At 37.3% G+C, this 23,986-nt stretch overlaps 1 protein-coding gene across 1 annotated transcript; it reads right to left on the bottom strand.

Moving 5' to 3' along the window:
- Positions 1-706: 706 nt before the first annotated feature.
- On the bottom strand, positions 707-23,986 carry LOC128645970 (syntaxin-3-like). The gene is made up of 2 exons (XM_053699341.1): positions 23,910-23,986; positions 707-2,319 (listed from the first exon to the last, which is right to left on the bottom strand). The coding sequence occupies exons 1-2, from the start codon at positions 23,912-23,914 to the stop codon at positions 1,404-1,406; spliced, it is 921 nt and encodes a 306-aa protein (XP_053555316.1). The 5' UTR covers positions 23,915-23,986; the 3' UTR covers positions 707-1,403.

The raw sequence follows: 23,986 nt of genomic DNA on the forward strand, positions 1-23,986 counted from the left end.
TACTTTTATCACCAATTTTGCTTTGTTCTCTTGGTATTCTTAGTTGAAAGCTAAACCTATGAAGTTCATATGCTAATTTCTTAGACCTTGAAGGCCACCTCTAATCTAAATGCATTTTGATAGTTTTTCACTACTAGAGAGCATTAGTTAACGTGTTTCATATAGATAACATTGAGCTGATGCATGAGAATGTACCATGGAGACAGCTCTGATTGGCTAAAATGCAAGTCTGTCAAAACAACTGAAATAAGGGGGCAGTCTGCTGAGGCTTAGATACAAGATAATTACAGAGGTAAAAAAGTGTACAATTATAACTGTGTTGGTTATGCAAAACAGGGGGAATTGGTAATTAAGGGATTGTCTATCTTTTAAAACAACAAAAATCCTGGTGTTGACTGTCCCTTTAAGTATTTTTCATATATTAATAACTGGGCATGTTACAAAACGGAGAGACAATGAAAGAGAGAGAGAGAGTGTGAGAGAGAGAGAGAGAGAGAGAGAGAAAGAGAGAGAGAGAGAATCTGGTGGTTAGTTGAAGTGCTGCATTGCCTACAGTGCAGAAGAGAGAGTGGGTGAATAATGTTTTTGAAAAAAAAAGGTGTCAAACTATACACCTTACATTGTATACTCAGCACACACTGATAACAGAAATTGTGTCAACTCCTTTGTAGTCAAATACTGATAACAGACATTTATTTCATCTGTGCACTTTTAAAATATATTTTATTTATATTAACTATATTATATATAATACAATAAAAAACATGAATGATATGTAAACATTATGCTGGTCGTTTAACTGATACATTTTTCTAAATAAATTAAAGAAACCTTCCTGTAAAAAAAGAAGAGGTTAGTGAGAGAATATGCATTAAATACAGCAGTTATATTTCCATGATTGTTCATTTTATGCAGCTGCATTTGTCCAAGCCCTGGATAGTTAAATCATAAATAAAATTCAAGATAGCTAATACATTTTCATCATGTTCAGTTATGGAATAAAAACGGAGGAAGAGGCAAGTGGTCAAGTCCACACTTTAGTTTTGTTTTCTCTGAAAAGTACACTGAACCTGACAAGTACTATTTTTGAGAGAGAATGTATGAGCTTTGGAACAAGATCTAATAAATTGTGATAAATTAAATCTGCAAGCCTTCAAGGGTCTTTGAGTTTGACATGAAAATAGTTTATAAATAATAAGATAAGTAAAACAGCACCGAGAAAGAAATTCTTTTTTTGCTAGCACATTAGGGTTGTGTCCTTAAAGTGGCATATAGACCACTTGATGCGCAGCCCTGCACATATGTGAACACAAGCCTGGTCACCTGAAATCCATTAGCATACATTGGGGCTGAAAGAGTTGTTTTGTAGAGAAAACCCAGTGCAGACTCCTGTATTAAAATACTCAACGCACAGCTCCAGAGATACAAGATAAACAAGTACAACAAGCACATAATCCTAAAAGCGCAGAAATGACAGCCGCTGTCCGTGATTGTTTCTCATATTTTAAAGCTTTTTTGACTTCGGCAGTAGATTGAGATATATAGTCCATAGCATTTAACACATTGTACTCAATGTTATTGATAATATCTTGTTGCTCTAATACTAATATTTCCAACTGTAAGAAAATTGTGTGAAGTTCTGTAATTTGGCCTTCAAGATCCATAAGCTGTTTGTGTCTCTCTTGTGCCATTGCAAGGTTTTGTTTGGCTTTGAGAATTTCCAAATCCATCCCAACAATTTGTGGAACCATTGCACTTCCTATAATTTGGTCGATTTCCTCCTCTTGAAGATTCAGGCCAGCGAGTTCCGTCTGCCTCTTTATCTTTTCTTTTAGTTTCCCCATATACTTTGTCTCTTTGATATAATGTTGAGTCACAATGTCTCTGTATTTGTTAGTTAAGACAGTGAACTGGCTTTGACGAATGCGATGTTCTGCCAGCCAGATTCTGTTGTCTTGATCCAATGACTCTTTCATTTTAGTGAGCTGAGACTGGATTACTTTGGCTTCAGAACTCAAGGTATTCTTCATTTGACTTAACTTCTTTTTTCCTTCACAAATGCTGGTCTCTGATGTGCTACAGAGAACCTCTTCTTGCTTATTTTCAATCGTCTCAGACATTTCTCTTAATTTTCTCAGGGCCAGAGAGAGAGCAGAAATTTCCTGGAAAAACGAGTCCATATCATTTTTCTCATTTTCCTGAAAGGCAGGATTGTCAAATGCAAAATGTTCATCAAATTCCAGGGAATCATCTTGACTGATTCTATTTTTCAGCTCATCTAGTCTGTCCTTCATCTTTAAGTCTAGCTGCCAGGAACATCTGTCAAAGAAGGACAGTAGAAACAGAATATACATCAGCTTTGTTTATACATTAAAGATTTAAAAGCTTCAACCCCTTTGCGTCAAATGAGACTGTTAAAGTTTTCCTCCCAGACCTAGCAAATATTGACTAAGCCACTTGGCTTACAGATAATTTGTTCTATTGGTCTAACGATACAGGCTGGGCTACATTACATGCCAAAAGTGGGTGGTTCATATTTATGAAAAGGATATGCTGAAAGAAATTCAAGTACAAGTGATTAAGGCTAAATATATGATAATAACCTAAAAAAAAAATCATAATTATAGTTTAACATTACTTGTAAATAGCTCCTGTTATATTAACACCATATTTTGCTTTCTTCAAGAAATATTTATTTGACATATACGAGATTTAAAATAAATCATTTTAAAATAATGTTTTGACTTTAAAAAGAATAATGTGTTTGAGAACTTAAAGGGGCGGTAAACCCTTTTGGATTTGAATATAAATGGTTTAGTTATGCATAGTGAAACAACTTTGCAATGTACTTGCATTATTATTTTGCCCTCTTTTCATGTAATTTAGCTATGAAAAATTGGACTTTTCTCATTCTCAGAACTGAAAAAAGCTCACTGCAGATTTCCCAAGACTAACCTTGATACATTTATTTCCCTGATTGTTTTTTACTGACCAATGCACTTTATACTGGCATAATGATCAGTGCTAGCCTTCTTAGCTGCAGACTCAAGCTCAGATTAGCTCCTTCATATAAGGCAAATGATGGATGGAGTTTGGCTATTAAAACAACAAGTGCAGCAAACAAGATGTTATTTAAAAAAAAAAATTAGACCTGGCTCATATGTTACTCTATAGGAAGATAACAGAAGTGTCTTGTAATTACAAGGTGTTACTTTCCTTTTAATGGGAAGGAAAATATTTGCAAAAAAATATAAATAAAATAATTGGCTGATATGTTTTTCTACAGCTGATAATGACAGAATGTCCACAGCACCTCTAGAATATAACTTTCTTTATTCAGACATCATAAAAAATAACTGACTTTTCAGGGGTTATCCCCTTAGCATGACTAAGGGGATAACCCCCGAAAAGTCGCTTATTTTTTATGATGTCTGAATAAAGAAAGTTATATTCTAGAGCAGTGATTTTTAACCTTTTTTTTGCCTTGGCACACTTTTTTACATTAAAAAATCCTGTGGCACACCACCATCCCAAAATTTAAAAAAAATCACACATTGTAGCCTAATACAGCATATATATATATACACATACACACAAACACACACATACTGTATGTATTGTGCTGTTATGCCATGCCTCCTACAAACTACCCCTGCACTGGGAGTAAAAAACAAGCAAAGTTTAAAAAATGTCACACTGTTGTCAGTCTGCCGTGGCACACCTGAGGATCTCTCACGGCACACTAGTGTGCCACGGCACACTGGTTGAAAAACACTGTTCTAGAGGTGCTGTGGACATTCTGTCATTATCCACATTTTGGAGGGGTCAGGCAGTTTACCCCAGTTTTCACGAGCACCACCGCAGTAGTGCTGGCCCATACCTTTGCTTTGGATGTTATTCTACAGCAACACAATATAAGTGTCTTGTAATTACAAGGTGTTCATTGTCCATTTAATGTGAAGCAAAACAAATATTGTAAAAAAATACAAATAAAATAATTGTACAGCAAATCAAGCCCAGGTGCTGCATAATCATGTGCATTATTACAGTGTTTATTTACTACTGATAAGGTATCCAAGGTAACAAAAGCCTTTGATTTGACAACATGTAACGTTGCTTGTTTTAGAGTTTGAAAGGATTCTGACCAAGTTTACATCCTTGGTGCAAGAACTGAGCCACATAGTGTTAACCAGTTTGGCTGGAGTAAAGTGTTTTCAGCTTCCCTTTGCTGATGTTTAATATACTTCCTCATTCCGTTACACAAGTGCACACATTTGTTTTCAGGTGTTAAAGGGCCATTACAGTGAGAAAATGACATACTCTAATTCATTAAAGCATGTAAGTTTAGCAATAGTGATCCTACATTTCTAAAGCATCACTTGGGAGCCACAGGGAACTGCTGGTTCCAAGCAGAAATGGCTGTTGAGCCAATCAGCAGCAGCAGTCAAACTGCTGCTGATTGGGCCATCGACTGTGTCAGCTACGGTTAAACAAATAGACTTGTAGGGTAAATAGTGATTAAGTTACATGCTATACCTAATTAGAACATATCATTTATTTAACTAAAATAGTAATGTAACCCCTTAACGACCAGTGATGTACCCTGTACGTTGCTTGTCTTTCTATTGGGGTTGCTTTTTCATTAGCAAGACTGCACTTTCTAGGAAGCCTGCAGGAGGGAGGGTCTAATAGTGCGGTCTTGCTGCTCGCGGCGCACTATTATAAGCGGATACGGGGTACATCATGGACATTAAAGGGTTAAGTATAACACTAAGCTATTTTTTATTTAACGATCAGCACCTTAGTAGTAGTTTTTATTTTATTTTCAGAAAATAAGCATCTCAGAGTATTTTATTTAGCAACTTTAACTTCATGCCTGCATAAAATATATTTTTTATGGTAATAAACAATACCTGATATCTATCTATCTATCTATCTATCTATCTATCTATCTATATATAAAAACATAATTTATGTAAGAACTTACCTGATAAATTCATTTCTTTCATATTAGCAAGAGTCCATGAGCTAGTGACGTATGGGATATACATTCCTACCAGGAGGGGCAAAGTTTCCCAAACCTTAAAATGCCTATAAATACACCCCTCACCACACCCACAATTCAGTTTAACGAATAGCCAAGAAGTGGGGTGATAAGAAAAAAGTGCGAAAGCATATAAAATAAGGAATTGGAATAATTGTGCTTTATACAAAAAAATCATAACCACCACAAAAAAAGGGCGGGCCTCATGGACTCTTGCTAATATGAAAGAAATGAATTTATCAGGTAAGTTCTTACATAAATTATGTTTTCTTTCATGTAATTAGCAAGAGTCCATGAGCTAGTGACGTATGGGATAATGACTACCCAAGATGTGGATCTTTCCACACAAGAGTCACTAGAGAGGGAGGGATAAAATAAAGACAGCCAATTCCTGCTGAAAATAATCCACACCCAAAATAAAGTTTAATGAAAAAACATAAGCAGAAGATTCAAACTGAAAACGCTGCCTGAAGTACTTTTCTACCAAAAACTGCTTCAGAAGAAGAAAATACAACAAAATGGTAGAATTTGGTAAAAGTATGCAAATCTGATCAACCGAAGCTTCATTCCTAAACGCCCAGGAAGTAGAAACTGACCTAGTAGAATGAGCTGTAATCCTATGAGGCGGAGTCTTACCCGACTCAACATAGGCAAGATGAATAAAAGATTTCAACCAAGATGCCAAAGAAATGGCAGAAGTTTTCTGGCCTTTCTAAAACCGGAAAAGATAACAAATAAACTTGAAGTCTTTCGGAAAGACTTAGTAGCTTCAACATAATATTTCAAAGCTCTAATAACATCCAAAGAATGCAACAATTTCTCCTTAGAATTCTTAGGATTAAGACATAATGAAGGAACCACAATGTCTCTACTAATGTTGTTGGAATTCACAACTTAGGTAAAAATTCAAAAGAAGTTCGCAACACCGCCTTATCCTGATGAAAAATCAGAAAAGGAGACTCACAAGAAAGAGCAGATAATTCAGAAACTCTTCTGGCAGAAGAGATGGCCAAAAGGAACAAAACTTTCCAAGAAAGTAATTTAATATCCAATGAATGCATAGGTTCAAATGGAGGAGCTTGAAGAGCCCCCAGAACCAAATTCAAACTCCAAGGAGGAGAAATTGACTTAATGACAGGCTTTATACGAACCAAAGCTTGTACAAAACAATGAATATCAGGAAGAATAGCAATCTGTCTGTGAAAAAGAACAGAAAGAGCAGAGATTTGACCTTTCAAGGAACTGGCGGACAAACCCTTATCTAAACCATCCTGAAGAAACTGTAATATTCTCGGAATTCTAAAAGAATGCCAAGAAAAATGATGAGAAAGACACCAAGAAATATAAGTCTTCCAGACTCTATAATATATCTCTCTGGATACAGATTTACGAGCCTGTAACATAGTATTAATCACAGAGTCAGAGAAACCTCTTTGACCAAGAATCAAGCGTTCAATCTCCATACCTTTAAATTTAAGGATTTCAGATCCTGATGGAAAAAAGGACCTTGAGACAAAAGGTCTGGTCTTAACGGAAGAGTCCACGGTTGGCAAGAGGCCATCCGGACAAGATCCGCATACCAAAACCTGTGAGGCCATGCCGGAGCTACCAGCAGAACAAACGAGCATTCCTTCAGAATCTTGGAGATTACTCTTGGAAGAAGAACTAGAGGCGGAAAGATATAGGCAGGATGATACTTCCAAGGAAGTGATAATGCATCCACTGCCTCCGCCTGAGGATCCCGGGATCTGGACAGATACCTGGGAAGTTTCTTGTTTAGATGAGAAGCCATCAGATCTATTTCTGGAAGTTCCCACATTTGAACAATCTGAAGAAATACCTCTGGGTGAAGAGACCATTCGCCCGGATGCAACGTTTGGCGACTGAGATAATCCGCTTTCCAATTGTCCATACCTGGGATATGAACCGCAGAGATTAGACAGGAGCTGGATTCCGCCCAAACCAAAATTCGAGATACTTCTTTCATAGCCAGAGGACTGTGAGTCCCTCCTTGATGATTGATGTATGCCACAGTTGTGACATTGTCTATCTGAAAACAAATGAACAACTCTCTCTTGAGAAGAGGCCAAGACTGAAGAGCTCTGAAAATTGCACGGAGTTCCAAAATATTGATCGGAAATCTCACCTCCTGAGATTCCCAAACCCCTTGTGCCGTCAGATACCCCCACACAGCTCCCCAACCTGTAAGACTTGCATCTGTTGAGATTATAGTCCAGGTCGGAAGAACAAAGAAGCCCCCTGAACTAAACGATGGTGATCTGTCCACCATGTCAGAGAGTGTTGTAAAATCGGTTTAAAGATATTAATTGAGATATCTTTGAGTAATCCCTGCACCATTGGGTCAGCATACAGAGCTGAAGAGGTCGCATGTGAAAACGAGCAAAGGAGATCGCATCTGATGCGGCAGTCCTAAGACCCAACATTTCCATGCATAAGGCTACCAAAGGGAATGATTGTGACTGAAGGTTTTGACAAGCTGATATCAATGTTAAACTTCTCTTGTCTGACAAGGACAGAGTCATAGACACTGAATTTATCTAGAAACCTAAAAAGGTTACCCTTGTCTGAGGAATCAATGAACTGAATGGTAAATTGATCCTCCAACCATGAAATTGAAGAAACAACACAAGTCGATTCGTATGAGATTCTTCGAAAATGAGAAGACTGAGCAAGTACCAAGATATCGTCCAAATAAGGAAATACCAAAACCCTATTCTCTGATTACAGAAAAAAGGGGCACCGAGAACCTTTGAAAAAAATTCTTGGAACTGAGGCTAGGCCAAACGGTAGAGCCACAAAACTGGTAATGCTTGTCTAAAAAGAGAATCTCAGACACTAAAAGTGATCTGGATGAATCGGAATATGCAGATACACATCCTGTAAATCTATTGTAGACATATAATGCCCTTGCTAAACAAAAGGCAGGATAGTCCTACAGTAACCATCTGGAATGTTGGTATCCTAACATAACGATTCAATAATGACAGATCCGGAACTGGTCTGAAGGAATTGACCTTCTTTGGTACAAATGAAGAGATAAAATAAAACCCCAGCCCCTGTTCCAGAACTGGAACTGGCATAAATACTCCAGCCAACTCTAGATCTGAAACACATTACAGAAATGCTGAGCCTTTGCTGTGTTAACTGGGACACGGGAAAGAAAAGAATCTCTTAGCAGGAGGCCTTAACTTGAAGCCAATTCTGTACCTTTCTGAAACAATGTTTCTGAAACCAGAGATTAAGAACGGAATTGATCCAAATTTCTTTGAAGAAAACGTAATCTGCCCCATACCAGCTGAGCTGGAATAAGGGCCGCACCTTCATAGGTACTTAGGAGCTGGCTATAGGTTTCTATAAGGCTTGGATATATTCCAAACTGGAAATAGTTTCCAAACTGATACCGCTCCTGAGGATGAAGGATCAGGCTTTTGTTCCTTGTAAGGAAAGGAACTAAAATGATTATTTACCCTGGAAAGAAAGGGAAAGCAAAGATGACTTAGAAGACATGTCAGCATTCCAAGTTTAATCCATAAAGCTTCTCTAGCTAAAATAGCTAGAGACATATACCTGACATCAACTCTAATGATATCAAAAGATGGTATCACCAATAAAATTATTAGCATGTTATAGAATAATAATAATGCTATAAAATTATGATCTGTTACTTGTTGCTCTAAAGCTTCTAATCAAAAAGTTGAAGCTGCAGCAACATCCGCTAAAAATATAGCAGGTCTAAGAAGATTACCTGAACATAAGTAAGCTTTTCTTAGAAAGGATTCAATTTTCCTATCTAAAGGATCCTTAAATGAAGTACTATCTGCCGTAGGAATAGTAGTACATTAGCAGGAGTAGAGATAGCCCCATAACCTTAGGGAGTTTTGTCTCAAAAAACTCTAATCTGTCAGATGGCACAGGATATAATTTGCTTAAACGTCTAGAAGGAGTAAATAAATTACCCAAATTATTCCATTCCCTGGAAATTACTTCAGAAATAGCATCAGGGAGATAAAACACTTCTGGAATAACTACAGGAGATTTAAAAACCTTATTTAAACGTTTACATTTAGAATCAAGAGGACCAGAATCCTCTATTTCTAATGCAAATAACACTTCTTTAAGTAAAGAACGAATAAATTCCATCTTGAACAAATACAAAGATTTATCAGCATCAACCTCTGAGACAGAAACCTCTGAACCAGAAGAACCATTATCAGTATCAGAATGATGATGTTCATTTAAAAATTCATCTGAAAAAAGAGAAGTTTTAAAAGACTTTTATGTATACTAGAAGGAGAAATAACAGACATAGCCTTCTTAATGGATTTAAAAAATAAAATCTCTTATGTTATCAGGAACACTCTGAAAATTAGATGTTGACGGAACAGCAACAGGTAATGTAACAGTACTAAAGGAAATTTTATCTGCATTAATAAGTTTGACATGACATGCAATACAAATAACAGCTGGAGAAACAGATACCAAAAGTTTATAGCAGATACACTTAGCTTGGTAGCTCCAGCACTGTGCAGTGACTTTCCTGAAGTAACCTCTGACTCAGTTGCAACGTGGAACATCTTGCAATATGTAAAAGAAAAAAACAACATATAAAGCAAAATTGATCAAATTCCTTAAATGACAGTTTCAGGAATGGGAAAAAATGCCAAAGAACAAGCTTCTAGCAACCAGAAGCAATAAAAAATGAGACTTAAATAATGTGGAGACAAAAGTGACGCCCATATTTTTTCGCGCCAAATAAGACGCCCACATTATTTGGCGCCTAAATGCTTTTTGGCGCCAAAAATGACGCCACATCCGGAACGCCGACATTTTTGGCGCAAAATAACGTCAAAGAATGACGCAACTTCCGGCGACACGTATGACGCCGGAAACGGAAATAGAATTTTTGCGCCAAAAAAGTCCGCGCCAAGAATGACGCAATAAAATGAAGCATTTTCAGCCCCCGCGAGCCTAACAGCCCACAGGGAAAAAGTCAAATTTTAAGGTAAAAAATGTTAAATTAAAATGCATTATCCCAAATATGAAACTGACTGTCTGAAAAATAAGGAAAGTTGAACATTCTGAGTCAAGGCAAATAAATGTTTGAATACATATATTTAGAACTTTATAAACAAAGTGCCCAACCATAGCTAGGAGTGTCACAGAAAATAAGACTTACTTACCCCAGGACACTCATCTACATATAGCAGATAGCCAAACCAGTACTGAAACGAGAATCAGCAGAGGTAATGGTATATATAAGAGTATATCGTCGATCTGAAAAGGGAGGTAAGAGATGAATCTCTACGACCGATAACAGAGAACCTATGAAATAGACCCCTTAGAAGGAGATCACTGCATTCAAATAGGCAATACCCTCCTCACATCCCTCTGACATTCACTGCACGCTGAGAGGAAAACCGGGCTCCAACTTGCTGCGGAGCGCATATCAACGTAGAATCTAGCACAAACTTACTTCACCACCTCCATCGGAGGCAAAGTTTGTAAAACTGAATTGTGGGTGTGGTGAGGGGTGTATTTATAGGCATTTTAAGGTTTGGGAAACTTTGCCCCTCCTGGTAGGAATGTATATCCCATACGTCACTAGCTCATGGACTCTTGCTAATTACATGAAAGAAAGCTGGTTATGGAAAGTTACACTAACGAGAAACTGATTAAAGAGATATGAAAGTTTGAAACCCAAAATTTTTATTTCATGATTCTGATAGAGCAAGCAATATTAAACCACTTTCCAATTTAATTTTATTATCTAATTTGCTTCATTCTCTTGCTATCTTTTGATGAAAACAATACCTAGGTAGTCTCAGAAACAGCAAAGCACCGCTGGGAGCAAGCTACTGATTGGTGGCTGCACATATATTCTTCACATTGGCTCACCTGATGTGTTCAGCTAGCTCACAGTAGTGCATTGCTGCTCCTTCAACAAAGGATACTATGAGAACAAAGCAAATTTAATATTAGACGTAAATTGGAAAGTTGCTTAAAATGACATGTTCTACCTGAAAGAAAAATGTTAGATTTTATATTCCTTTAAATTTATTCTTAAAGGGACATTTTACCCAAGTGGGGCCAATTGGATGCTTGTCCCGGAATCTTGTATATGCAAGCACAGACACTTACTTCCCCTCCTCAGTTTAAAAAAGTTTGCTGTGAAAGTCTTGTGACATCATTGAAAAAATTATAAAAGATTATGGTGAAATTCCACAAGATCTCAGTAAAGCACAATGTGAATTTAGCACTTCTAATGCGGATTAACTGTTTTTTTTTATCATGCAGATGAAAGTAAAAAAGAATAACTGGATAGGAACTGCTCAAAGCGCAGTTACACTGGGGAGTTGATCATTGTTTTAATAATGAAAAAAGCAGGTACAGTATTGCATCACAAAGCTTTTTTTCTTTCTTACACACGGATAAATAATGTGCCTTTAATTGGTGTTACACAAACCACTGACTTTCTGAGCAGATGCAGTGTTTGACTTCTGGTGATCTGGGAACGGGCAGCAGTGCTATCCTTTGTGAAGCATTAATAGCTTTTTATAGTTTTAAGGGACATAAAACCCAAAACTTTTCTTTGCTGATTTAGGTAGAACATACAATTTTAAACAGCTTTCCAGTTTACTTCTATTATCAAATTTGCTTCATTCTATTGGTATCATTTGTTGAAGGAGCAGCCATGCACTACTGGTTTCTAAGTAAACAGATGGGTGAGACACTTGGTATATATATATATGCAGCCACCTATCAGCAGCTAGAACCTAGGTTACCTAGATAAACCTATCAGCAAAGAATAACAAAAGAAGAAAGCAATTTTAATAATAGAAGTAAATTGGAAAGTTGTTTAACATTGTATTCTCTATCTGAATGACAAATGTCTAATTATGACTTTACTGTCATTTACGTATACTGCAAAAATGCTTCTATTCAATACTTAAAGTGCACTTATTCACTTTTCAGTTATACACACATAAAGGTATATTATTTACACAAAAATACAGTTTAGTTATTTATCATTCATATGAAAAAGCAGCAAATAAACATGATGATTTTTTTTTTTGCCTGAAAAAAAGAGGTAAAAGCAATTTAACCCTTTGAGTGCTAAGCTGGATTTAATTTTGTTTTTTACTATTTAAATTTTTTTTTTTTACTCCCTCCCCCCCCCCAGATCTTTAATACTTTACCATTAGAAAGGTTAGGTGATTACCTTTCCAACGGTGGGTCTTGGGGGTCTGTAGCTGCTTAGATGCCTGAGATACAGGCTTCTAAGCAGCATGCCCCCATTTCCCTATCTTGTCCATTGTAATTTTTAAATAAAGCATGGTGACGTCATGGTGACGAGACGGAAAGCCCCGGCGCTGCCTGTCACTATACAGGCCCAATCGCCGGGGTGCGAGTTGATGGGAGCCCCCAGATTGCTTTTAAGGTATGTGAGTGCTAGCGACGGCTCTGAGCCGTTGTTAGCACTCAAAGGGTGGGGTATTAAACTGCAATGCACATTGGGGGTGCTGCTAAGCTTAGCTTAGACATTCAACATTCAAAGTTCAGGGACATTGCCTGCTTTTTGTATAATGCTGTATCTTGCACTTTTTCTGTGGTTGCATTGTTATATATATTAATAATGTGGCATTTATATATATATATCTAATGTAACTTTTATACTGCGTATAAAACCTGCAAAATTGTAAACCTCCTGCTCTGTATATTGTGTATGTTAACCCGAAGCGCATGATACGCTTGTGGAAAATGCAGCAATATCAGTGATCTGTAAATGTTCACCACGTCTGTCACAAGGTGCAAGAGCACGTGAGCTCCAAGATGGGGGAGTACAGTAGTATAAAAATGCACATCTTCTCCAACTAGCATCTGTATAGGGTTAAAATAAGAGAGACTCTGAAGATGACTGCAGGCATAGGAGAAAAAACAAAAGCATGATGGGTAGTAACCATTCTGTTGAAGTTATGTCCACGTGTTTAATGTCCCTTTAAATTTAATAAAGCTTATTAGCTTATGGCCATGGCCACCCAGTTAGCAGCACAAAGTACCTATCAACTAATGTGGCTTAGCAAGACGTACACAAATGTCATATTCATTCTAAGTTAACCCCTTAATGACCGGACCATTTTTCAATTTTCTTACCCTTAATGACAATGGCTATTTTTACATTTCTGCAATGTTTTTGTTTAGCTGTAATTTTCCTCTTACTCATTTACTGTACCCACACATATTATATACCGTTTTTCTCGTCATTAAATGGAATTTCTAAAGATACCATTATTTTCATCATATCTTATAATTTACTAAAAAAAAATAATAAAATATGAGGAAAAAATGGAAAAAAACACACTTTTTCTATCTTTGGCCCCCAAAATCTGTTACACATCTACAATCACCAAAAAACACCCATGCTAAATAGTTTATAAATTTTGTCCTGAGTTTAGAAATACCCAATGTTTACATGTTCTTTGCTTTTTTTGCAATTTATGGGGCAATAAATACAAGTAGCACTTTGCTATTTCCACTTTTTTTTCAAAATTAGCGCTAGTTACTTTGGAACCCTGATATCTGTCAGGAATACCTGAATATCCCTTGACATGTATATATTTTGTTTTAGAAAACATCCCAAAGTATTGATCTAGGCCCATTTTTGTATATTTCATGCCACCATTTCACCGCCAAATGCGATAAAAAAAAAAAAAAGTTCATTTTTTCACAAATTTTCTCACAAACTTTAGGTTTCCCACTGAAATTATTTACAAACAGCTTCTGCAATTATGGCACAAATGGTTGTAAATGCTTCTCTGGGATCCTCTTTGTTCAGAAATAGCAGACTTATATGGCTTTGTGGTTGCTTTTTGGTAATTAGAATGCCGCTAAATGCCGCTGCGCACCACACGTGTTTTATGCCCAGGAGTGAAGGGGTTAATTAGGGAGCTTGTAGGGAGCTTGTAGGGTTAATTTTAGCTTTAGTGTAGTGTAGTAGACAACCCCAAGAATTGATCTAGGCCCATTTTGGTATATTTTATGCCACCATTTAACCGCCAAATGCGAGCAAATAAAAAAAAAACTTTACATTTTTCACAATTTTAGGTTTCTCACTGAAATTATTTACAAACAGCTTGTGCTATTATGGCAGGAATTGTTGTAAAAGCTTCTCTGGGATCCCCTTTGTTCAGAAATAGCAGATTTATATGACTTTGGCGCTGCTTTTTGGTAATTAGAAGGCCGCTAAATGCTGCTGCGCACCACACGTGAATTATGCCCAGCAGTGAAGGGGTTAAATTAGGTAGCTTGTAGGGAGCTTGCAGGGTTAATTTTAGAGATCAGCCTCCCACCTGACACATCCCACCCCCTGATCCCTCCCAAACAGCTCTCTTCCCTCCCCCACCCCACAATTGTTCCCGCCATCTTAAGTACTGGCAGAAAGTCTGCCAGTACTAAATAAAAGTTTTTTGGTTTTTTTTAAATAAAAATAATAAAATATTTTAGTTGTGATGGACCCCTGCCTTAGCACCAACCTCCCTGATCCCCCCCTCCAGCTCTCTAACCCTCTCCCCTACCTAATTACCGCCATCTTGGGTACTGGCAGCTGTCTGCCAATACCCAGTTTGGCCCCACAAACCAAAGTATTTTAATTTTATTTATTACTTTTATTTTTAATTATTTCTGTAGTGTAGCAGCCCCCCCACAATACCCCCACCCCCACCCCCCTCCCCCCCCCCAGATCCTTTTATATGTAAAAAAAAAAAAATGTAACTTTTTTTTCCCCTTCCAGTTCCTTCATTGTCAGTGTGGCTAATGTGGCAAATGTGTGCACGTGCGCGTGCACGCGCCCCGTGCACGCGCGCCCTGTGCACGCGCACCTCCCGCACATCGTGCACGCGCATTGTGCACACTCGTGCGCGCATCGTGCACGCGCGCGCACGCTCCCTCCTCCCACCCGACAACGGCACCATCGGCAACATCGCTACCGGTGCAGAGAGGGCCACAGAGTGGCTCTCTCTGCATCGGAGGCTTGTGAAGGGGTATTGCAGGATGCCTCCATATCGAGGCATCACTACAATACCCTCAGAGCTGCTGGAAGCGATTGTGATCACTTCCAGCACTCTGTTAGACAACTGACGTACCAGGTACGTCTATTGTCATTAACAGTAAGTTTTTGCATGACGTACCTGGTACGTCAGTTGTCATTAAGGGGTTAAAGGGACACTAAACCCATTTTTTTTTTCTTTTGTGATTCAGATAGAGCATGCAATTTTAAGCAACTTTCTAATTTACTCCTATTATCAATTTTTATTCGTTCTCTTGCTATCTTTATTTGAAAAAGAAGGCATCTAAGCTAAGGAACCAGACATTTTTTGGTACAGAACACTAGACAGCACTTGTTTATTGGTGGGTGAATTTATCCACCAATCAGCAAGAACAACCCAGGTTTACCAAAAATGGTCCGGCATCTAAACTTACATTCTTGCTTTTCAAATAAAGATACCAAGAGAATGAAGAAAAATTGATACTATGAGTAAATTAGAAAGTTGCCTAAAATGGTATGCTCTATCTGAATCACAAAAGAAAAAATTTGGGTTCTGGGTTCCTTTACAATTTAAACAGCTATTACCACATCATATTTTAGGAAAAAAAATCAGATTTAAATACTGATCTTTCATATTAAAGGGATATGAACCCCATTTTTATTTCATGAACCAGATAAAGTATACAATTTTAAACATTTTTCTCTTTTACTTCTATTATTACATTTTCTTCATTCTCTTGGTATTTTTTGTTGAAAAGCAGGGACATAAGCTCAGGAGGGTGCACGTGTCTGCAGCACTTTATGGCAGGAATTCTGCAAGAAAGTTATCCATTCGCAAGACCACTAGATGGTAGCACAATTTCCTGTCATGTAGTGCTCCAGACGCCTACCTAGGTATCTCTTCAACACAGAATATCGAGGGAACGAAGCAACTTTAATAATAGAAATACATTGGAAAGATGTTGGGGTTTTTTTTGTTTGTTTTTTAATTGTATGCTCTGTCTGATTCCCAAAAGAAAATGAGAATAAGTACAGTGGCCCTTTAAGTCTGAAAAAAATCTGTATTTAAATGGTAAGCAATGACCCTAAAAAGAAAAAAATAGGTTAATAATATTTCTATGACCCTCAAAGGAATTAAAATATTTACAAATAATGAACAGTTACGAGCTACATTCAAGGGATTCCACTATAATATCCTCATTGCAAGAGTAGAATAATCAGTCAGGACGCCTTTATATTTATTACGTAGCTGGAACTATAAAACACAGCAATGAAATCTATGTGTGCTATGTGCAAATATAATTAGTTGGAAATCCTGCAGAAATATAGTACAGTAAGTTCAGCAAGAACAAACCCAACAGATTAGACAGCAGAGTCTGAAATGAGGAAACTAAAGCTGTCGTCATCTGAAGGCTTATGGGTATTTACAGGGTTGTTACAGCACCCCAAGCATTAGTGAACCACCCCAACAAACGCTGCATCTCATGGTCTGGAAAATATTAGTGTTAAGGCAGCCATAGAAATGATGACTAGCTAAATTAGCTACAGCATTTCACATTTGAAAATGGTATATATACAGTATATATATATATATATATATATATATATATATATATATATATATATATATATATATTCTCTACAGTGGTTCTGCACTCTCACTTAAAGGACCAGTCAATACAGTAGATTTGCATAATCAACAAATGCATGATAAGAAGACAATGCAATAGCACTTAGTCAGAACTTCAAATGAGTAGTAGATTTTTTTAAATAAATTGTAAAGCTATGTCTATTTCCACTCACCCTGTATCCTGTGACAGCCATCAGCCAATCACAAATGCATATATGTATATGCTGTGAACTCTTGCACATGCTCAGTTGGAGCTGGTGGCTCAAAAAGTGTAAATATTAAAAGAATGTGCACATTTGGTTAATGGAAGTAAATTGGAAAGTTGTTTAAAATTGCATGCTGTATTTGAATCATGAAGTATAATTTTGACTTGAATGTCCCTTTTAACTCAGCAAACACCAGGGTTCAAGTAAATGTAATGTATAATAATCCAAGGATACAGCACTATATATATATATATATATATATATATATATATATATAGTCAGTCTTTAGAAAAGTGCACTCTCACTTGCTATAGTCAAGACAAAGACCAGGGTGTCCAAGCTACTCAAATAATCTCCAAACAAACCCGCAATACTAGTAAGTGGGAGGCGGCACTCTCTGGATTTCAAAGCAATATATATATATATATATATTCAGAATATTTTTTTGGGAGAAAAATATTATAACATAGCAGAGCTATATGAGATTACTATGTATAAAGTAGGGGAAAACAGCACTCAAAAAAGATTCCTAGTTGATCTAATATGTAGATAAAAGGCTGAACCTTTGTTTCCAAAATGAGAGACATCTAAGACAAACCGGTAATCTTGAAAATATCACGATTTTATTTCTACAAAAACAAGCGGGCATAAGGGAAGTATGCTATTAAAATGCTGAAAATACCACTGCAGTGGATTTGTCTGTTTAGTGAATCAAACACACAAAATCTGTGTTTGTTATAACCACAAAACAAGCAAAATATATCTATGCTTCATTAGTATCTATTATAAACATAGTATCAACAGTGAAATATCATAGTAACAAAATATAAATGCGAACAAGGATATAAGGATTATTAAACCAAAATCCTTAAAGAGACATTGTTGTGATTCAAGTTGGTAACATTTTATCTCAAAGTCACTGCTGGAAAGTGATATTCATGAAACACATGTAGCTGACAGGACCGAGGTAAAAGCGTCCTCAAACTGTCAGTAAGTAAGATATTTCAGTTCTAAGATGTTTAGAAGCTTATATTTCCAATTGTGGCAGTTCAATAGAGGCAAAAGCATACAACCTTATACACATAGGCAGCATCATCCGGTTTCACGAGGCTGTTACAGAAGGCAATCAGGTGAGTGGACAGGGACTCCTCCTCTGCCGTCCTTTAAAACCCAGGTTGTTTTGTCTATTTCTTCGTTCAAGAGAACGCGAAAAGGAATTGAAACTCCATATTCGGGTATATGCAAATCGAATTGCCTCCACCTTGCACTTTGCGGACCTTTCTGTGTACACCTTTCAAACTTCCAGGTGCTCCGTGTTTGCTGCCTTTGCCAGCAATGCTTCAGTCATTCTTGTGAACTGCTGGTGCAATGCCGCCTCCTGCAGATTTGCGGCCAATCGGCTGCTAGCAGGGGGTGTCAATCAACCCGCTCGTATTCGATCGGGTTGATTTCTGTCCGCCACCTCAGAGCAGGCGGACAGGTTATGGAGCAGCGGTCTTTATACCGCTGCTTCATAACTTGTGTTTATGGTGAGCCTGAAGGATCGCATGGAAACACAGGCCCTCAAGCTCTATACAGAGCTTGATAAATAGGCCCCATGGTGGTCCTTGATGTGAAAAGGTTAGACAACCAGGCTTTCCAGTTCTGGGTATTGTGTTCTGGTAGCTACTCTTATCAACCAGTGTAAAAAATTGTCATAAGTGCTCAAAATCAAATTCAAAACTCAAGGCTTTTCCTGTGATCACTTAAAGGGACACTGAACCCAAATTATTTCTTTTGTGATTCAGATAGATCATGCAATTTTAAGCAACTTTCTAATTTATGCCTATTATCAATTTTTCTTTGTTGTCTTGCTATCTTTATTTTAAAAAGAAGGCATCTAAGCTAAGGAGCTAGACAATTTTTGGTTCAGACCCTGGACAGCACTTGATTATTGGTGGGTGAATTTATCCACCAATCAGCAAGAACAACCCAGGTTGTTCAAGAAAAATGGGCCGACATCTAAACTTACATTTTTTTTTCTTTTCAAATAAAGATACCAAGAGAATGAAGAAAATTTGATAATAGGAGTCAATTAGAAAGTTGCTTAAAATTGCATGCTCTATCTGAATCACGAAAGTTCAGTGTCCCTTTAAACTTCTCTCTCAACTTCTCTATATATTTCAAGTTTCTTTGAGCACCTAAAAATATAGCTATAACTTCCCCTGGAGCATTGGCAAGAGGTGCACCAAGTATGGCACAAATGAATGAGCCGGTTAAAGATAGATGAAAAAATCTTATAACATCAATATTACAAAAAGATGAAAAGATGTGCTGCATTTGCTTTCAGTAAACTGGATTTTAAAATAAATTCCTGAAAATGGAAAACTATATATGATACCAATTTGTGTCACATCCTGAGCTATACATTCTTGTAAAAGTATTTACATGTTGCAGTATTTAGGGCAAGTATTTATGCCTGTAAGGGTACGTGCCACAAAAAGACTGAGAAACACAGATATAATGATAGCACTGCTGCAACATATGTTAGATCCAAAAATCTGTATTTATACTTTGGTTTGACACTAGAACAGATTATAAATAGAGCACAAATAATTCAAATGAAATGGTGGCAAAAGTTCAACTTATCTCCAGAAGTCTTTTATTATAAAGTTCTGTTTAGAAACACCAAGGCTTATTTGACACGTTTCACACATCACACAAGACACACTTCCTTATCCTCTCAAAATGTCTTGGTATAGTTGCTCAGTGATTCATATAGGTAGATCCAAGTACAGACAGTGCAGTAAGGGCAGCATACAGCTTGAATAGACAAAACAAAACAAGCAGAAAATGATCTAATACAAAGAGCACAGCAAGGACAGAATATGGCTATAGTGGTACAGACAGTGCAGCTATAAAAGACAACACAGGAAGGTCAGACAATCACTAGGACACACAGGACAACCAGCAAATGATCTAATACAAAGAGCACAGCAAGGACAGAATATGGCTATAGTGGTACAGACAGTGCAGCTATAAAAGACAACACAGGAAGGTCAGGCAATCACTAGGACACACAGGACAACCAGCAAATGATCTAATACAAAGAGCACAGCAAGGACAGAATATGGCTATAGTGGTACAGACAGTGCAGCTATAAAAGACAACACAGGAAGGTCAGACAATCACTAGGACACACAGGACAACCAGCAAATGATCTAATACAAAGAGCACAGCAAGGACAGAATATGGCTATAGTGGTACAGACAGTGCAGCTATAAAAGACAACACAGGAAGGTCAGACAATCACTAGGACACACAGGACAACCAGCAAATGATCTAATACAAAGAGCACAGCAAGGACAGAATATGGCTATAGTGGTACAGACAGTGCAGCTATAAAAGACAACACAGGAAGGTCAGACAATCACTAGGACACACAGGACAACCAGCAAATGATCTAATACAAAGAGCACAGCAAGGACAGAATATGGCTATAGTGGTACAGACAGTGCAGCTATAAAAGACAACACAGGAAGGTCAGACAATCACTAGGACACACAGGACAACCAGCAAATGATCTAATACAAAGAGCACAGCAAGGACAGAATATGGCTATAGTGGTACAGACAGTGCAGCTATAAAAGACAACACAGGAAGGTCAGACAATCACTAGGACACACAGGACAACCAGCAAATGATCTAATACAAAGAGCACAGCAAGGACAGAATATGGCTATAGTGGTACAGACAGTGCAGCTATAAAAGACAACACAGGAAGGTCAGACAATCACTAGGACACACAGGACAACCAGCAAATGATCTAATACAAAGAGCACAGCAAGGACAGAATATGGCTATAGTGGTACAGACAGTGCAGCTATAAAAGACAACACAGGAAGGTCAGGCAATCACTAGGACACACAGGACAACCAGCAAATGATCTAATACAAAGAGCACAGCTAATACACAGCAACGATAGAACAACTAGCACTGAATTTGGTTTGAAATGAAACACAAAAGAGTTAGGTCAGGATCACTGCGAGCACACAAAGGACAAAAAGTCTAATTTGGAAAACCACATTCGGAAGAACAAGAGAGCACAAATGAAAGATATAACATAAAATACACAGGGAGAAACAGTGAAGACAGAAGCATGGTAAATGCAAAGAAGAGTGCAGGGCTAGAGTATGGAGTATTGATAATGACAGCATGAGAAATGACCTAGGGAAAAGAGCTCAGATCAACAGCATGAACTGTAAAGATCATATGCAGTCTTATGTTTATAAACTGTGCACAAAAAATAATGAATTACTAATATGTGCAAGATGTGATCATTCATTTTAAAAATCAGGCAGACCTCATTAACATTGTGTGACATCACCAGACGAAGTATAAACACATTCTGCTCTGTGCAATAAATGGCTAAAAAAATGATGTAAGTCATATATGACATTTGCATGCATGAAAAGGTCATTAAAACAATATTTATGGTTTGTTTACACTCATCAACTTTTTATAGGTATGTGGCATCCCTGCTACTTAAAGGCCAACACTGAAATGTGCATGGGCACATTTACATTTTAAATAGAAGCATTTATCCAAAATACTCCCATTAGCAAAAATGCTTCTGCTAAATGTTATTACTGTTTTTCAGCAGCATATGCAAATATGCTGTGAGGGACCATGCAGGAGTCAGCAGGGGCTTGTATGACACAAATGAAGTCTTCACGGACACAATATGCAGCTCCTCCAGCTCTCTGCGCTTGTATACTGGTGCACAGGCCCTCACAGCATATGTGCGTATGCAACTAAAAACAGTAACAACTTTTATTAGAAGCAGTGGAGGCTGCAAAGTGAAATAGTGGCTTACTGTGAGTGTATTTATCCTGTGAGCCTACTTATATAGACCTATAGGGGTCAATTTATTAAATGTCGAGCAGACATGATTCGCTGTATCGAATCACGTCCGCCCGACATCGCTAAATGCCGACAGCAGGGGGTGTCAATCATCCGGATCGGATCGGGATGACTGCAGTCCGCCACCTACGACCGCTGCTTCTTTACTTATGTTTCCGGCGAGAGAAAGCAGCGTGCGCTGCCTATTAAATCTCCCCCATAGAGTTTGATCAGAATATCTGTCATTTAGAGGTCTCCTGATCTCCTTTATGTTTTTTAAACGTAAATGCTCATCCATAACCTGTGTTGATTCATAGAGCATATTAACTAAATGGGACATTAAAGGGACAGTCTACCATAGAATTGTTATTGTTTTAAAAGATAGATAATCCCTTTATTACCCATTCCCCAGTTTTGCATAACCAACACAGTTATATTAATGTACTTTTTACCTCTGTGATTACCTTGTATCTAGGAACCTTCTTCCAGCCCCTTGATCACATGACTGTGACTGTTTATTATCTATTGTCTTGCATTTAGCATTGTTTTGTGCTAAATCTTAAATAACTTTCTGTGCCTGAACGCAGTGTTATCTATATAGCCCACGTGTACTTTCTGTCTCTTTGTGTTGAAAAGAGATTTAAAAAGCATGTGATAAGAGGCAGCCCTCAAAGGCTTAGAAATTAGCATATGAGCCTACCTATGTTTAGTTTAAACTAAGAAAACCAAGAGAAGAAAGCTAATTTGATGATAAAAGTAAATTAGAAAGTTGATTACAATTAAAAGTCCTATCTGAATAATGAAAGTTTAATTTATACTAGACTGTCCCTTTAAACTGCACCTGTCTTCAATATCATTCTCTTATTTAGCTTCACATCTTTACACTGAGCGGCGCCATCTTGGAGCTTACGTATTCTTCCACCCTGTAACAGAAGCGCTGCACATTCACAGATCAGTGACATTGTTGTCTTTATGACAAACTGTATTGTGCACTTCAGTTTAGTGTACAAAATACAGAGTGGGAGCTGTACATTTTGGCAGTGGCTGCATTGTTCTGTATTATTCCTGCTTCATTTTTAATATGTGTTATGTACCTTGTAAACTGTGTAAAACAAATGGCAGACATGTAAAGCTTCCACTCTGTAATGTGTGAGTTAACCCAAAGTGCAAGGTACACAGCTGTCAAAATGTCACTGATCTGTGAATGTGTGCTGCTTCTGTCACATGGTGCAAGAATATGTGCGTCCCAAGATGGAGGTGCCCAGTATGAAGATGCACAGCTTCACCAACCTACATCTGTAAATGGTTAAAATAAGAGAATGATTTTGAAGACAGCTGCAGGCAGAGGAGGAAGACCAGTAACATGGTGAGTAGTAACCATGCTGCTGTAGTTGTACCCATCTGGTTAATGTCCCTTTAAAGGGACATGAAAGCCACAAATTTACGATTCATATGAAACATACAATTTTAAAAAGGTTTACAATTTACTTCTAATATCAAATTTACTTTGTTCTAATGGTATTCTTTATTAAAGAGAATACCTATGTAGCTAGTGTACACGTGTATGGAGCACTATATAGCAGTCATTTTGCACTAGATAACAACAGTGTTTGCACAATGTATAAGATTGTTAAAAGCATTCTTGCAAAACTTCTGCCATATAGTCATCTAGACATATGCATGCTCCTGAGCCTACCTACCTGCTTCCCCCCCCTGTTTTTTTTTTTTTTAAAGCATACCAAGAGAAATGTAATAGTACATATAAATTGGAAAGTTGTTTTAATTACACAATAAATAGATTTGTCATTTGTCCCACTGGAGAGCCCTTATCTGGCTTAATCAATCAAAACTAATTTAAGGATAAAATAAAAACAGAAAGTCAGTTTAGTCAGATAGGAAAGCAATCTTAGGTTACAGTCTGTTATAGAGAATGTAAAGGGAGTTTATTACTTTTTTTTTTAAAACTCTTTTCCAAGGTATTTCTGAATCTGTCAGCACAATCTTTAGAAAAACTTACTTTGTTAGCACAAAAAAATAATGCAGATATTTTGTTTTATCAAAGGGAAAGAAAAAAATGAATGTTACCTCATTGTTCCAGAATGGTTTATGTCATAAGAAATTTGGAAGATAGTTAGACGGGGACATCTCCTTCCACTGATGCT

This window comes from Bombina bombina, chromosome 1, assembly GCF_027579735.1.
Source record: "Bombina bombina isolate aBomBom1 chromosome 1, aBomBom1.pri, whole genome shotgun sequence".
Lineage (NCBI taxonomy): Eukaryota > Metazoa > Chordata > Amphibia > Anura > Bombinatoridae > Bombina > Bombina bombina.